Source organism: Rhinopithecus roxellana, chromosome 8 (genome assembly GCF_007565055.1).
Source record: "Rhinopithecus roxellana isolate Shanxi Qingling chromosome 8, ASM756505v1, whole genome shotgun sequence".
Taxonomy (NCBI): domain Eukaryota; kingdom Metazoa; phylum Chordata; class Mammalia; order Primates; family Cercopithecidae; genus Rhinopithecus; species Rhinopithecus roxellana.
Window position 1 is genome coordinate 125359943 of NC_044556.1, and position 17200 is coordinate 125377142.

A 17200-nucleotide genomic window follows, 5' to 3' on the forward strand; every position below is an offset into this window, starting at 1 on the left:
TATCATTTTAACTTAAATAAGACATATTTGTACAGATGTCTGTTTAGATATATTTACCTTGCTGTGAATGTGACTATGATATGACTGTATCCACATAAGAGAATGGGGCATACAGGTTTAGTGAATAGAGCCCTGGGATAGGAGGTGGAGGCCCAGGTACTCATTTTAAGCCTGTCACCAACTAGTTGTATGATGTCCTTCAAGTTTTCTGAATCACAGTCTCTATAAATTAAACTAAACTAGATGTAAAATGAGGGGTCCTTCAAGTTTTCTGAATCATAGTCTCTATATATTAAACTAAACTAGATATAAAATGAGGGGTTGTACCCTGTGAACTTGAAGGTCTTTTGTAATTCTAACAGTTCATGGCTCCAAGAATTTTGGAGTAAAAGAATGGTGAAATCATAGTCTTGTTAGCCAAAAATGTATCATTTGTCATTAAGTCTGATGAATGGCTAAAAAACGTTCTTTGATGTTGAAGAATAAAGACAGAGGGAAGGAGTCTGATTGAACTTTATATCCTCATGTGTGGTACAGTTAGGGAGGACACTGGTAGGGTCAACAAATTCTGGAAATCTGGAGCCAGGCATGCACCTCTGGCAATTCGGAAAAGTTAGTTTTAGAATTAAGAAAATAAAGAAATACTGCCTTAAAGAGTAGAAAGGAATCTTAGGATACTTTAAAAGTCATAGACTGATAAAATAAGTTGCTAAATTAATAGGTTACAAATTTATTATGAGTAATCCAGGAGAGCCAAGGTGTCTTTGTGTTATGTCTATAACCTTTAGAGATTGATGCCACGCAAGCTGACTTTTCTCTGGTGCATCTGTCTGCACAGAATGAAGCTTTTGACTGATTATGTAACTGATTCAGTCTGGCTTTTCTTATGTTCTAAAGAGAAGCCTCGATTTTTTGAGGGTCTGGCTTTCACGCTCACCAAAACCATGGTTCATCAGGCCCTAGAGTTATCTCAGCAGAGAGCTGGAGCTGGTGGCTGCTTCCTGCATCCTCTGTTCTGCAAGGTCAGGGTGCCATGATTGGAGTTACTCTTGTCAGTGGGTCATTACCACATATTTGTCACAGAAATGTTCTACATCCCAGACACCCACAACATGCCATTTTGTGTCTTTAATGGCATGGAGAGAGATATTGGGTAGCGCCTTCCTTGCTGCCCCTGATTCCAAGCTAAAGGTACAAATACTCCAAATAAGTCTGTCTGACAGTTTAACAGGTGAGTGTTACCTTTGGAATGAAGCTGATTTCCCACCCATCAAAGGAAAATGAGAAGGGCTCCCACTGCACCTCCACGGTGGTCTCTGTGATCGTCTTAAATTGTAGCCCTTGAGGAGTGGAGAGATCTGGAAAACAGCAATGTAGGTGACAATGTCATGGCTAACCCTTGGGACAGAGAGCATTGCCTGATGCTTTGTCTTGGTGAACTCCCTCCACGCCATGGGCATGGTGGTGTCTGGTGGACAATCCCAATCTTACTCCAGACACAGTGAGTCCCAGGTGCAGGAACTACCCATCCCACTGTGGCCCTACTGCTGGATGTTGATGGAATACATGAGTTAACTTAAACACAATATATAGAAATAATTTTAATGCTTTTTATTACATTAATAGGTTACTATTAAGATGCAGACATCCTTTTCCCTTTCTTACTAATGTAGTAGATCTTGGCATTTCATATATAATATAGTGCCTTTTCCAGAGGACTTGAGCAGTATCTTTAGAAGCTTTACAGCACTCTCGGGAGGCACTATGATGGCTTCTATCAGTGTTGTCATTTTGCATACAGGAAAAGAGAGGCACAGAGAAAGCTAACTAAAGGTGTGGAGCAAACCAATTTCAGAATTAATACTAGAGTGATTTCCTTGATCATTGATGCACATTGAGAGTATTTTGTTTAGCTCAAATCAGTAAGTCTAGGATGGTCTGAATTTTTCGTGTATCTCCCTCTTTTCCTCCCACCGCCCCTTCTTCCCCAACCACACAGACACATACACATGCACAGGTTTTGTGAGATGGAAGTGTGCTTGTCCTAATGGAGTTCCAATTATCAGCCCTGAAATATGACAGCATGACTTTTCTCAGTTCTCCAGGAAGCCTGCTCCCATTTTAGCTTTGCCTCTCATGGGCTATTCCCATTGGAAAAAGGACAGATTTTCTCATCCTTCCTGTTTGGAAGCGTTTTCATGCTTCTTGGTTGGAAGGCAGGGCTGACTGTGAACCCACTTGAAGGTGTGTCAGGTGGTTTACATGATCTTGTCCTTGTCACCTGGGAGCTTGCCTGAGGGAATGCCCTGAATTGGCATAATAAATGCCACAGGAGATGGAAACCTCATCACTGCGCATGCATGTGGATCAGAGAGTAGACGCTTGGGAGTTAGGCCAGGCACTTAGGATGGTGACTCATCCCGGAGCAAGGTGGGAAAAGCGGCAGATGGTGACCTGCCTCTCTGCACAATCATTGCAGATATTTAAAACCAGTTCTCAGGCACCAGAAATTTTTTTTTTTTTAAAAAGGTCAAATATAAACAGAGATAATTATAGGCATATTAACAGAGTCAGCACTCATCTCATAGCAGAGTCCAAAATTGTAACAGAATTTCTGTCACCTGAAAAGCAAGGGGACAAGATGACTTCTTAATTCTTTCCCCTCTGCCTGTCTCTATCCTTGCATCCTTCAAAGCTCAATTCAGTCCTGGAGCTTCCATGAAGATTTCAAGGCTCTTTCTACCTTGGCCTTTTCCTTTTCTGAACTTTCGTGGTATTTGCTACCCAAATACCATCTTATCTACACAAAATGGGCTCAAATCTCTTACCCCTTATCTGGTGGTAAGTCCTATTTACTGGCCCAAGAGCTGTCTGAATTCTAGAGGGCTTATGTTTTCATGGTCACTTCTTGTTCCAGTTTCTTGTTACTGCTAAAAATCTCTGTATCACTCATACCTCATCTCCTGTGAATGTTCTCTTCTCTCTTCCTGGATTTTAATCAGATACAGCCCCTTTCTCATGATCTCTCTGAAGAGTTTCCACATAAGGCACACAGGCACTTGTGTGCATGCAGGTTTTGCAGTAGACTTGGGGTGATGAGAACTTCTCTTGTCTAAATTCTTCTGCCTGGCTTTTGAAATTATGAACTAAAACAGGCTTATTGTATCAATTTAAGAATTCAGAGGGGTATATAGAAAAATATAATAATAATTTCCTATCTCCTTCTTATTCTACTCTTTGATGTAGTCAGTGTTAATAATTGGTATGCAATCTTTTATATTTTTCTATGCTTGAACATACACAAAATACAGATACACACCCACAAAAGTTTCCCATTATGTGTAAAAAAACTGTTCATTTCTTATGGAGAGCAGTTTAGATTGTTTTCTGTCTCCATCTCTCTCTCTTCTCTGTGAATCCTTCTAAACTATGCTCTAGGGCTTCAACATTTATAACTAAAATGAACTATTAAGATATTTTGCTAAACAAAAGACCAGGAGGAAATTATGCCACCTCTCTATCAGGAGAAGGGGATGTTGTCAGTTGTGGTTTTAAATACGATTTTTTTCTCACTTTGCTATACACTTACGGTCGAGAACATACCATTTAGCACTTACTTCTTAGAGGTACTAGTTCATATCTCCTTGTTTTGTATCTCTAACTGATTCAAAGTCTGTAGATGTCTCATACTTTCCTTGACTTCTAATCAGAGTCTAGTTTATAACAAGTCAGTACTCTATAATTAAAGTACTTTTTGTCCTTTTGGTTCTATAATTTATGAAAGCTGCCTGAATTTGGAAACTCTTTTTAATCGAAAGTGCTTTTTAATGATGTATCCTTTCTAAATGGACCACATCTGTAGCCCTTCCCCTCAAAGGCAATGACTATTCCAGGCATCCCTGAAGAATTAAGAAAAGACACTACTATCATGAATGTCCATGATCTCATGTAGGAGAAAAGGAAAATGAAGCAGGACGGGGAAATGGTACGTACGGGTGGCCACCTTGGCAGTGATGGGAAGGCTGAGGATGTTGCTAATGACAGCGTAGACGCTGATGTTGTAGGTGAGACCTGGCTCCAGCTCCGTGATGGTGACACCACTCCAATCTCCAGGCACCCGCTGCTGGAGCTGGAGGCCCCCCAGGGCCGTCGGCTGGTAAGAGATCACATATTCCGTCACTGCCATCGGCCCGTCCCATTCCAGCTCAATGGACCTGTCGCTGATACCAGCCACTCGCAAGTCCTCTGGAGGGGCAACTACCAGGAGGCAATACATAGATAGCATGAGCTCAGAGGATTGCCTTCCCCATCCTGGACTCAACTTTCTTCCTCACTTCTCACCCCCTATGCCATGTCTATATGTTCTGCTGGGCTCAATGGCTCTAAGTGATTTGTAACTTCCTTTATGAGCAGGCTCTTGTCTTTTTGGTGCTTAGTACCACAATGTCTATAAGGTCATGAACATGCACTGGAGCCAGCTCCTACTGGCTTGTAAAGGCTGATTGTCAAATTTTCAGGACCGTTTCAAGACTGTCGTTGAATAGAGCCATTACTAAAGATTCAATTTTATAACCTAATACTTAAGTAAATTATATTAAAAACAAAGGTAATAGATACTCAAAATTTATCACTTTCAAATTATTTGACTACATTTTACTATTATCTATACCTTTCAGATAATTTATGTGTGCTCTATCTGTCTGGTGAAAATATTCTGTGAATGTACCCTACTACACATCTGTTTCCAGCTCCATGTTTAGTGACGTCACGTTGGTAATTGAAATTGGCCATGGAGAGAGTATTTACATCATGGAAACTGGCAAACGCTACACAACAGGGCTTTTAAATTTTTTTCCTTCAGAGAGCCAGGTTGTTAGATATTTAACAGCACACCACTGGCCAAAATTTTTGGTGGTTTAATAAGTTATTGTCATCAGATTGCTCTGGGAGCCAATATCTGATTTGGCAAGTGGAAATAAAGACTCATTCCTGATTATCTTGCAAATTATGAGAAGCCAAAACAGTAAGTCCTGGATACCATGGCCTGATGAAGACACTCAACAGCCCATTATTGTAGAATTTTCCCTTTTAAAGACCACTTATGTTCTGAAAGAAACCTAGCTTGTGTTAAACTAATTTTTGTTAGCCTCAATCTTGGAGATGATGATGATAAAAAAAACATTCTTGAGGACTTTGCTTTACTTTCTTCTGATTTCTCAAATACTGCTTGGAGTCACCAAAGGTTAAAACACATAGAAATAGCCTTTTGTGTATCGTCTTGGAAAATGAAGATTCACCAGTGTTGTGGCCATTAAATAATTAAGACTTTAAGACTAACTAGGAGGCTAACTCCAGTGTGTCTGTAATTAGACCTGCCCATAGATTAAATCAAAGATCAAGCCAATATTTATTTAAATGATCATTATTAACTTATAAATTTATATGTAGTGGAGGCTTCCATGAGTTTAAGCATTGTCATAGGTTTTGAATTTCTCCCCTGGGTAATCTCACCCTTCCCCTTTACAACCAGGTAGGCTGAAGCCAGCTGTGTTTTGCAGGACCATGTGAGTGGAGAGTGCTGTCTCATTGTATTCACACAGGCACCCTCAAATCCTCAGCAAAGGCAGAGATACAAGGAGACCTTTAACAGATCCCAGACTCACAGGATAGAATCAGCAGCATATATATGCACTGCTGGACATTTGCTTCAATTACTTTTACCTAAAACCATTCATTGAATAAAACAGTCTAGAAAGCAGAGCTACTTGAGGATGACAAATGTTGACTGAAACAAAAATTTTAAAAATTTTTGTTTAAAATTTATAAAACTAAAGAAGTGTAAATGAAATTTAAATAAACTTTCAAATGATGTTTTATAAACTGTATCACCTATATTTCTGACCTTTTTAAAGCTTTGAATTTCACTAAAATCTTTGGGACAGCCTGTATAACACGTACAGAATGACTCCTAGGCCATGAGAAGAAGAGTTGATATTTAGAACCTGTCAGGATTTTGCATGATTATACCGAGCACTACTGAGCACTTCTTATGCACCAGGTACAATGCTAACCACTTTTATGTAGATTATTTCATTTCATCCTCTTGCCAACACTGTGGAATTAAGGTATCATTATTACTACTATTTTATAGGTGACAAAACTGGACCACACAGTCAGCAAACATAGAAGCTAGGATTAGAATGCAGGTAGAATGACTGTAAAACTTCTTAGCCAATATACAACACCACTTTACGTTTGTGTAGCATTTCACAGTCTATAAACTATTTTCAGATATACCATCTAACTAGAATTTAAAAAAATATTTAATAGCAGCCCTATGAGGTAGTTCATGTAGATATAATTATCCCAGCTTTACCAATGAGGAAGCTGAATCCCAGGTTAAGGATGTGCCAGAAGTCAGAGTGGTGTCATAGCAGAACTGACTGTCAAACCCTGATCTTCCACAGTCTTTATTCTTTCCCCTACAATTTAGGCAGCATGTTACAGATGGCACAAGATGCCTCCTTTCATTTATACATGGCCTCCCAAAGTCAACTATATTAGGAATAATTCAAATGATCTTAGTAGATGTGACCTCTAGACTGGTGCTCATCCTAGAGGTGAGAAAATTCTTTTTAAACAGGTTCTCTAGTGCCTGTCTCCTGTGATTCAACACATTAACTCCAGGTTTCCTATGCAGGACTTCTGTCAGAGTGGCAGAAATGACCACTTCAAATTTCAAGTCACCAGCAATTCTTCAGGCATTTGGAACAAATCAGTGTATTCCTTTTTGCTTCCTTCTTCAAAGCTAATATTGACAATAGAGGGTGATCTAAGAAGAGCACTTTGGGATTTTAAAGCAAAAAAAGAGGTGCAGAAGGATTTAAAAAAAAATCTTGGCAACTTAGCTTAAGGCCTGAGCCTGGTGGTAAACATTGCCGACACTTCTGACCGAGAAAGCAGTAACTGGTGTCATTCCTCGTGGAAGTGGTCTTGACAATGGTGGCTCAATGGAGGAGACCACCACTACTTGCACTCTAACTTAGCAGCAGCTATGTACACAGCTATGTACACTAGGCATCAGTAATCCTTATAAAACAAAATTATATTGAACTGTACCACAAACAATCAAAGAGCCTCCTGCCTTAATTCAATGAATTCATGGTGAGTGCAAAGTATTCTTAGTCTTACTTTCTTTGGGGTGTCAACTTTGAAACTTGAGGAAGAGCAGGCTGTTAAAGAGGAATAAACTGTGGCTTGAGGAATCAGGGTTGCTTATCTGCAAAGATGCCATGCTGTTTCCTTTTTAGATCTTGCATAAATGTTGCACTTATGTGGTGAGAGCAGTTGGAATTAGTTCCGTGATGTGTCTTACTCCAAAGAGCAAGTGGTTTCGGGTGCCAAAGGTTGGGCTGGCTGCAGTCCTGACAGAGCAGAGGCTGACACTGATGAATCTCCGTGGGTCTGACTGAAGTCCAGGGAACAGCTTTCTGGATTGTCTCAAGACCCTGCTCTGATGGTTCTTTTATCCTGCTGGCTCCAGGGGAGTTTTGGCCAGCTCCCTGGGCAGCCCCCGCACTAACCACCATCACTGGGGAGAGATGTGGACAAATGGTTGAATGTGCTTTTCCACCCTACCTCTGACACCTCCCTTTTTTTTTTTTATCATGTGATGGAGCTCAGCTTTCATACCAAAAGGCTACTTCTTTGTCTATGTGGCTTTAAAATTTTTATTTTTCAATTCTATTCTACTTTGCATTCCAGAGAAGATAAAAGAGTGCTAGAAGCTGGTAGGAGACCAGGATTCTTTTTCTTACTCTGCCATTAATTAGCTGTCTGGCTCTGGGAAAATCTGTCTCACTGACTGCTGCTTTTTAAATCTGTAAAATGAGAAGCTTCTTTCTAAGGCCTGTTTTAAGTTCTCATATTCATGAATGTTTTGTTCTGTTATCTGTACATGGGCAGAAAATGGAGGGGGAAGTCTTGAGATTTTGTCCCTTGGCACACTATGAGGATAGATCAAGGCTAGGAGTCAAATGTAGTGACCTTGGCAACATTGTTCAATTGTGCTCAAGTGCTGCAGACCTGGGGGGCCTCAGAATGAAATCCACACAACGGGCAGCTATTTTCTACGCCCTTTCCAAAGAGAAAAGAATGCCCTATAAGGAAGTATATTTTGAGACTTTCAGTGTTTTCACCTTCCTAACCCTTCTCTCTCCTCTCCTCAGTCCTATGGGCAATGGGAACATAGTGCTGTGGTGTGTGCACCCAGCCAGGAACGTCAAACAGTGGATAAATAGCCCCTTCTCCTACAGCCTTTTCACAAAGAGCAAGCAAAGTAGCACTTTAGATAATGACCTAGATACTTCTCTGGAAGAGACCTGTAGCACTTGGTTTAAAAAGCAGGCCTTAAGAGTAGACCTCCTGCAAATGAGTGGTGGCTCTAGGGTTGCTATAGAAACAGATGGAGATTATGCAACTGTCCTTCTTCACATGCTTTGGGAACCTGTAAAGTAATTTATCTGGGCCTATTGAAGTGTTCCTCAAGCAGCACAGAGGTACCATGTCGGAGGTAACGTGCTCATAGTTTGGACTCAACCCAGTTGTAGCTATGCGAGCAGCTGCTGCGTCTTCCCTGGGGTAGCCAGGAGGGTTCAGTGTGAGTCCTGGATTAGATCAAGATTTTGTTTGCAAATGAACCTATCCCTGTAGAAAGGCAGGGTCAAGAATGTGACAGGTATATCCAGACCACCAAAGATTGAGTCTACTAAGAAGCATGTGCGCTACAGAATAGCATCAACACAGCGATGGCCCACACTGACCCTGGCTGTCCTCCAGATGGGGCCTCATGGAGCCTGATCCCCTGGATGGGAACTGGGGCCATGCATCAGCCTGGCTTCCCAGAAGGTGCCTAGTGACTTTGGATTCAGAAACAATAAGGCTTAATTTCTGCTTGAAATTCACTTTGGGATAATTGGTGTGGTGACTATATTTTTAGAAAGATATTTCAATTCAGTAAACAAAATTGGGAGGCTAAATGAAATAATTGGATATGGAAAAAAGTAGGGAACATTAAATCTTTTTTCCCTAAGCACAGTGCATTATTGTTGTTTTTCTTTTCATTATTACCATTGATTTTTGAAAATAATTTAAGTTGAAGTTAAATGTGCAGGAACGTTGCCTGCCATGTAGGAGTAACTCTGGCTTACAGAAAGCTGGTGAACCTGGCTTACCAGGCTTTCCCCCTTCAACTGATGTCACATGACTTATCAGAGAATTCCTAAAATTGCTCCATTAGAAGGTTTAAAATGTTTGTTTGTTTGTTGTTATTTTTTATTTTAAATAATCCCAGTGGGCTCTCTGAGCCCTAAATGGAAAGGACCAACCACTTAATCTGTACTGTTTAGAATGTAAACAAATGTATGCGCAATAGTCACTGATTTAGTCAGAAGAGGATGAGCTATAGTGAAATAATAAACATAATCTGATTTGTATCCAAAAGAGAATCAGTCCCAATGAGACACAGTTTTTTTTTTTTTCCTCTCTGTTGGGTTTAGATCCCCATTGTAGGACATCATCTTTCTATCAGCTTTGACATTGTAGACTATACATAGGGTTGGTTCTAATTTGCTAGATAGTCATCTGGAACAGAGTCATACTCTTTTAATATTCTGTACTAATTGTTAGAATGTTAGCTGTTACCCAAAGTCCTTAGTACTTTATTTCTATTTAGATTTAAATCCTCGTCTAAAAACACTCTGCTCCACTAGAACCATTTCATAAATTAATAACATCTTGCAATCTGTAAGCTCCAGGATAATCAGAGAGCCTCACAGACCAACCACCATCTCTTGCAGTAGCATTGCGTAAGGCGTTCCTGGAATATGGCAACTGATGAGGGAGATATTTTGAGCAGATGGAACGCTTGGGATACCTCAGAGTTAGAGAATGGCCTTACCTAAGATGGTCCCATGACCTCACTGTCTACCCTCCTCCACCTCAAGGACAATGAGGTGTTGTCATCATTGCTACCATTGCCTTTTCCCAGTCTCAGGGGTAACAATCCAGCTTTCAGCCTGAACTTGACCTTTTCCTATTTCCACTCTTTATCCTCTTTAATCTGCCTCATCAATTGTTATTGACTCAAGAAATCAGCTCTCTTGGAAAGCAAATGAGTACAACTCAATCGAGAATTATTTTGCCTAAACTTCACTTTCTCACTCATCTTTCTTCCCAAGTTAACTGGAGGCATCCAGCTAGTTTGCTGGACCACCCTTGCCAAACACCCCAGAGAGTTCCCCTGCCTACCTGCTGAGCAGTCAGGGCCCTGGTAGCCCTCTTCACAGATGCAGAGCCCCTCCTCACATTGTCCTCGCCCACTGCAGTCATTCAGACACTGCCGCTGGCCGCAGTCCTCACCAACGTAGCCCTCCTCGCATAAACAGGTACCGTTGGCACATCTCCCCTTCCCCGAACAGTCCCCGGGGCACCTCAGTTCCCTGCAGTCCTCGCCAGTGTAGGGCTCTTCACAGACACACTGCCCGTCCACGCAGAGCCCCCGGGAGCTGCAGTCTGTTGGGCACCGGAGTTCGGAACAGTCATCCCCGCTGTACTCGCTGTCACAGATGCACTGGCCATCCACACACACCCCCCGGCTGGAGCAACCCAGCGGGCAGTAGGGCTCCGAGCAGTTCTTGCCAAACCAGCCTTCGTTGCAGATGCAGCCACAGGACTCAAAGCTAAAGTTGCCGTGGCCACTGCAGTGAGGGATATAGTCCAGTTGTCCTGGAATGGTCAAGGAGAAGGTCAAAGAGCAGCAGTGGCCTCTCCTGTCAATGGTGCTGGGGAAGGATGGGCAAAGGTCTCTCTACTCATTCTCTGACCAGATTTCTGTTGCTGAGAGTGAAGCTCAACATAGTTTGATACACATCCAATTTAATAAATATTTTCACCTTCTCTACTAAAAAATACAAAAAACTAGCCGGGTGAGGTGGTGGGCGCCTGTAGTCCCAGCTACTCCGGAGGCTGAGGCAGGAGAATGGCGTAAACCCGGGAGGCGGAGCTTGCAGTGAGCTGAGATCCGGCCACTGTACTCCAGCCTGGGCGACACAGCGAGACTCCGTCTCAAAAAAATAAATAAATAAATAAAAAATAAAAATAAATATTTTCCGGGCGGATCACGAGGTCAGGAGATCGAGACCATCCTGGCTAACACGGTGAAACCCCATCTCTACTAAAAATACAAAAAACTAGCCGGGCGAGGTGGCGGGCGCCTGTAGTCCCTGCTACTCCGGAGGCTGAGGCAGGAGAATGGCCTAAACCCGGGAGGCGGAGCTTGCAGTGAGCTGAGATCCGGCCACTGCACTCCAGCCCTGGGGACAGAGCAAGACTCCGTCTCAAAATAAATAAATAAATAAATAAATAAATAAATAAATATTTTCACCTAACATGGGCTGTCTATGCCTAGCACAGGGCTAGGGGCAAAGATGAATGAGATCTGATCCCTTGTCCTCCAGAAGCTCACCTTTAAGGTGTCTTAGGGTGGATTCCTTAGAAGTAGGTCTTTGATAAAGATCCATGTAAAAGTGATTTATTGGAAGGTGTTCCCAGAAAAAACTGGTAGGGAAGAATGGACAATCAGGAAGGGAACGTGCTCAAGCCCAGGTGCGTTATCAAGCCAAGTCCCAGGAGAGTCACTTGGGTTCAGTTCTGCAGGGCGCTCTGGGCAGTGAAGGTCACATTTCACTGTGGGTTAAGGTCTGTCCCTGAGGGCATGTGAATCCCTCAGCCCCTCATTCGCTCTTTGGGCAGCCCAAGAAGTTTCCAACAAACTGAGGACAGCCCTCTGACCAGGATGCCCAGGTGCTGGCTATGGGATTGTGAGGGACCTAAGGGGGTGTAGGCTGAGCACTGAGTCCACTGTGCAGAGAAAGGTCTTACATGTTACAAACCCGTCAGGCTCCCTCCCTGCCTGCCATCTGACTCACTCTGTTCATTCATCAAAACCCAGTGCCAGGGTTACTTCAAAGACTCCCCAGGACCTCACTCTCATTTAGTTACTGTTTGCTGTGACCCCTTTGGGATTCTATGCATGTCTCTGTCCTAGCCCTTACTATGGGATAACGACAGTGGCTAATTTATCTGCCTAGCATGATTCAAGTAAACATACTAAAGAAATACAAATGGAGTACCTGCTGGCATCCTTCTTTGCACTTGGCCCTGAGGATATGAAGTCAGTAAGTTACATCCTTGCTTAATTCTGCCACTTCATGCCGCTCCCATGAAAATATACTTTACTGACATTATTTAACTTAGCTCTTCCTTGCAGATGTTTCCCACATTTGCCAGGGATCCTGGTGGAAGGCTGGCAAAAAGTTCACTTATAGAAGTCCCAAGTTCCTGAGCTGCAGAGTCCATGCTCATGGAAACCTAGGACTTTCCCCTATTCAGCTTCGTTGAAAAGATGAGCTGACCTGACCATTGTCATTGAAGCACAGTAGAACTGGACTTGCTCTTCTGTTCTTCAGATTGTTTAATTTATAGTGTTGGTTATGGGGAGGAGAAGGATGTGAGAGGAACCCATGAAATATTTTAGTCCTCAGTGACTGCCTCTAGACTTGCTGTGTCTCAGAGTGAATGTGTCTGATACCCCTCTGTAGCTGCAGGCCATCTAGACTCTGTTAAAATTTCACTCTGCCACCTCCAGCCTTCATCCCTTGAAAGCCTTGAGATCATGGACCCTATAGAGGTGAGTGCTTGAACTCAAGACAAATGTCTCTTGTCATCAAAGAACTGAATTGCATGGGGTCTAAGGTACCTTTTGGGAGAGAAAAGCTGTGCCCAAAGGGGTACACATACAATTCCCACTCACTGGCATCAGCTGATAACAGCTGATGCTTATACAGTACTTATAGAAGCCAGGCTGACATCTGAATAGGTGCTTTCATTGTTAATAACTTCTTGTTGCTCTAGTCTAGCACCATTTGTAGATGAGGAAAGGAAGGCACAGATATGTAACTGCTTAGATCATCAGCTAGGAAGCAGCAGATTCAGGATCTGAACTTGGGAATTCTGACTCTGAAGACTTAATTATGTCTTGCAGAGAGGTAAAGATAATAACTCATAAGGGTTAGTAATTAGGGGTGGGCAATGTTAGAAGTAAATCCCCTGAGATTTCAGCCTTTTGGAGGGTGCACTAAGCTGTGTGAGTGTGTTGTGTGTGAGAGCATGCATACGTGCATGCGTGTGTGTGTGTGAGAGAGAGAGTGTGTGTGTGTGCATACGCTTCTGAGTGCTTGTTGAGGGGGCAGGGACTAAAACTTCCATCTCACTGGAGAAGATGGGGATAGGTCCTCCGAGACTTTAATGACTGTCATCTACTCAGATGGGAGAAAGGCTGTGATTGAGTGAACAGAGCGTCTGCATTCTCTAGTCCCTCAGGTTAACATGGATAGATATTAATTCAACAGCTTGTGAAAACCAAAGATGAATGAAGACAGACATCAAATTCCCTGCTCGCCATCGAAGTTGCTGTGCTGAACCGATGAACCATTACCTGACTCATCCCCCCAAAATCAGGTTAATGTATTTCAAACTGGCTACGCAGTGTAGAAAATCCCTGGACTGAATCCCTCAGGGACGAAGTGCATTTAGATCTTAGAGACATATTAACCGGCAGCTACAGACTAAGGCACTTTTTTCCTTTGACCGTGTGAAGAGATGCCAGGGTTTTGCTGGGAGTGTGTCTTTGCTGGAAATGCATTGGTCCTTCTTGTTCACTCTCCATCTCTGCTCAGCCCTCTCCTTCCCCTCCTGAGACCACGCTGCAAGCTCCCAAACTCTACCTGTGGCAGCACTTTCTTGGCAGCAGTTGGCGTTGCACTGGTCTCGCAGCACTGACACCTCTCTCTCCAGCATCTCGATCCGGCTCAGCAGCTCCTGCAGCATCTGGGCCGAACTGGCACATGGGCAGGCCTTTTTGGGGAGGTTGATCCTGTGTGTAAAGGTGACCTGGCTCTCGTGGTCTGAAGTCTGGCCTGTGTACTCTGCCACAGTCTCGTCTTCTGCGCTCACCTCCTGCTCAGCAGAGGCCTCTAGCCCCGAGGAGCAGAGGCTGTCCAGGGGCACGTTAATATTGTACACGTGGTTGAAGACCACAGGCTGTTCTTTGCTAGATGTGTTGTAGTTGGCAATGCCTCCTTCCTCCTCCACTGACTGTCTCTGGACCCTTTCTGTGGTGACCTCCAGCTGACACTCCGAAGGCTTGAGCATGGAGCCCAGAAGGATCAGGTTGACGCCAATGAGCATGTTCTTCAGAACCACTGTTTCCCCATCTGCCCCCATCCTCTCAGCCAGAGATCTGGGTTCAGGACCAGCCTGCAGCACACAGCATGGAGTTGTGGGAATCTGCAAGGGAAACCAAGGAAAGAGACATCCTCTGAGACCTATGCCTTGGCACCATGGCTCTGCACAAGCCTACAAAGCTCAGGAATAGGCAGCCAGAGATTTTCAAGGGGGACATCAGGAAGGGACAGTGGCTGCCCAATGTCATAAAGGCCCAGGACTTTGTTCCCTAGAGGACTGGACCCCTGAAAATGGACACTGCTTCTGCATACTATTTTGTTTTCTCAAAAGGCTTATCTGGAACACACGGGTCTGGTCCCATGGTGGGCAAGTGGTTCTTGGAGGAAACATGAGGACTGGGGGCTGGGGCCCTGTGGATGGGCTGTTCCTCTGAGGAGTACTCAGAGTTTCTTTTCACTTCCAGGTGAGAAATTGGACCAGGGAGCCTTGGGTGTCCTCTCCTATTTCCCCAGATATTTATTGCAAAAGGACTCTGCCAGCCACTTCAAAACAACTTCATGAGCTCCTCTCAGCTCATCTATTCATACAAGTTGTCTTCAGAATAACCAGCCAGGTAAATAATATAGCTCCAGGTAATTGTGATTGTTAATAATCCTTGGGTACATTTGTGATTATCTATGGCTGTGTGAGCTGAACTTTCTTTAAATCTTCATGTTAGTATAGTCCTTGTGCTCTGTGACCTCCAGATGCTTTTCTTCCAAGTTCCTGTTTAAATTGGTAAAATAATGAATTAGCTCCTCTGCTGGTTACCTAGTCACCAAGAACCATAGAGTACAATAAACTCACTGAGATGCAAATCAGGTTTACAGAAATTTTATTCCTTTTGTATTCTCTATGCAAAACAGAAAAGAGATTTACAAACCTTAGTTCTAAGAGTTACTAAGAAGATTAAGGACTAAGGGACCAAGTGAGTGTGACTATGCGTCTGAGAAGAAGGTCACAACTAGGATTTACTGCATTTGTACTCAGTACAGACTGTGCTGAGCCCCTCACACATGAGCTTACATGACCCTCCGGACAACCTTGTGATGGGACACTATGATTAGCTCCATCTTCTAATGGAGGAAGTTCTTCCAAGAGAGGTTAAGATTTGAATGCAGGTCTGACTCCAAAACCTGTATTATTAATTACTATGTCCCAGGGCCTTTCTTGAAAAGAATATTCCATTTTCTCTTGCTTTTGATGGAAATTGTGTAATTTCTAAGATCTTCCCAGGAATATTGCGATTAGAAAATTTTGCTAGGGTCAGATTCAATGTTCTTTTCTCCATGAGCATTTGTCTCTCATCTTTTCCCTCCTGCCTCCTCAGCTATTCTCTCAAATGCAGGCTGAATTCATATCCCTCTCTTCCAGGCCCCGCTTCTGACAGCACTTGCCATGCTAGACCATGGGCTTCCTTTGCCTGCTTCTCCTCACCTGGACTGCTAAGTCCTTGTCGGTCAGACCGTGTCTTATCTGCAGTGTGTGACCGTCGCTCCAGGACGGTGAGAGTGCTCAGTGCATAGTTGTTGAATAAGTGGATAAGTGGATCCCTGGAAGGATGGAAAGATGAATTCATGAGAAAATGCTCAGTGAGCAAAAGGTTAAATCATTCTCCAACTAATTTAATCCCTCTCCATTATCCTCAAGTTAGATACTAGTCTGTTCAATTTCAGTTCTGAACAATGCCTGAGGGTTGATTTTATTAGGAATAACCTGTATTAGTACCTAGTATAAAATCATGCCTTATTATTCAGCCCTTACTATATACTGACTATTATCTGTCCCTTCTTGCAATATGGACAGGAGCAGACCAGAGCAGAGCTGTTGAGACTGCAGACTCTGGAGCCTATGGAGTCTCTGTCTAGGTTCAAGCCTCAGCTCTTTCATTTTCTAGCTGCGGGAAGATCACTTAAGCTCTTTGTGCCTCAGTTTCTCTTACCTGCTCTGTGCTTCAGTTTCCCTATCTGTAAAGTGGAAATAATAATGGTACTTATCTTACAAGGTTGTAGGGTTAATAGAATTATTATCTGTATAATATTTACCCAGTACCCAGCATTAATTGACATAAATAAATATTGTTTGCAGACAAGTGGAATAATTGTTCCGATTCTTCCCCTAGTCAAGACCTTCCCTGAAATCACTGGAACACATGAAATGTCTTATTCATTAGTGGACAACAGAAAAGCCCAATCCTTAACATAGCCTTGTCCAAAGATGGGTGAGATCCTTGGAGCAATGTGGGAGATGATGCTGTGTTGGCCACTTCCAGACAAGGTAAATAAATCTTGGGGATAGGTAGAGTGACATGTTGGGATCAAATTACCCTCCTACCTGTAAGCTCCTAAAGCCCCCTCTCATCCAAGTCTCTACTTGCCTCCTCACTTTTAGGTTCTCTAGGCATGGCTTTCTTGAGCATCACTTTCTTGAGCCCTCCTATCATTGAAAGGCTCTGCTATCAGTCATTTACAGACAGACGGGGTCTTAGCTATCTTTCTAACTAAAGCAAAGTTTATCTGATGCATGTGGATATTGCTGAATAATTTTTTCTTCTGGGAATTGGAAAATGATCACATAGCACCCCATAGCACTTAACAGCTTTTTTGCACATAGTTGACATTCAAAATAAGTGAATGAATAAATGACATTATCAATGGAAAGGAAGACAAGTGACAGGGAAATTAAGAGAGAAAAATGTTAGGTCCTACACTTTTAGGTCCAAAGTGACAGCTACAAAATTACATGGAGGGGGAAAGGTACAGTTTTATGTGTAAAAAACACTAAATATCTTAGTCAATAACTAAACTTGCTATGAGTCAGTCAACACTGTGATTTTTGTAACCCCTGAACTCTTATT

The 17200-nt window shown here is 42.9% G+C and overlaps 1 protein-coding gene across 2 annotated transcripts in view; it reads right to left on the reverse strand.

Moving 5' to 3' along the window:
- Window positions 1-17200, reverse strand: part of TNR (tenascin R) — a 419993-nt gene that overhangs the window by 77566 nt on the left and 325227 nt on the right. The window contains exons 3-6 of one of the 2 annotated variants that reach the window (XM_010367389.2): window positions 13845-14406; window positions 10309-10785; window positions 3994-4257; window positions 1243-1358 (exon numbers count right to left, since the gene is read on the reverse strand). In XM_010367389.2, coding sequence (XP_010365691.1) covers window positions 1243-1358; window positions 3994-4257; window positions 10309-10785; window positions 13845-14343 — 1356 coding nt within the window. In that variant the 5' untranslated portion in view covers window positions 14344-14406. Of the gene's footprint in view, window positions 1-1242; window positions 1359-3993; window positions 4258-10308; window positions 10786-13844; window positions 14407-17200 lie in introns of those variants that run through there. The other variant, XM_030936693.1, reaches the window with a different exon arrangement.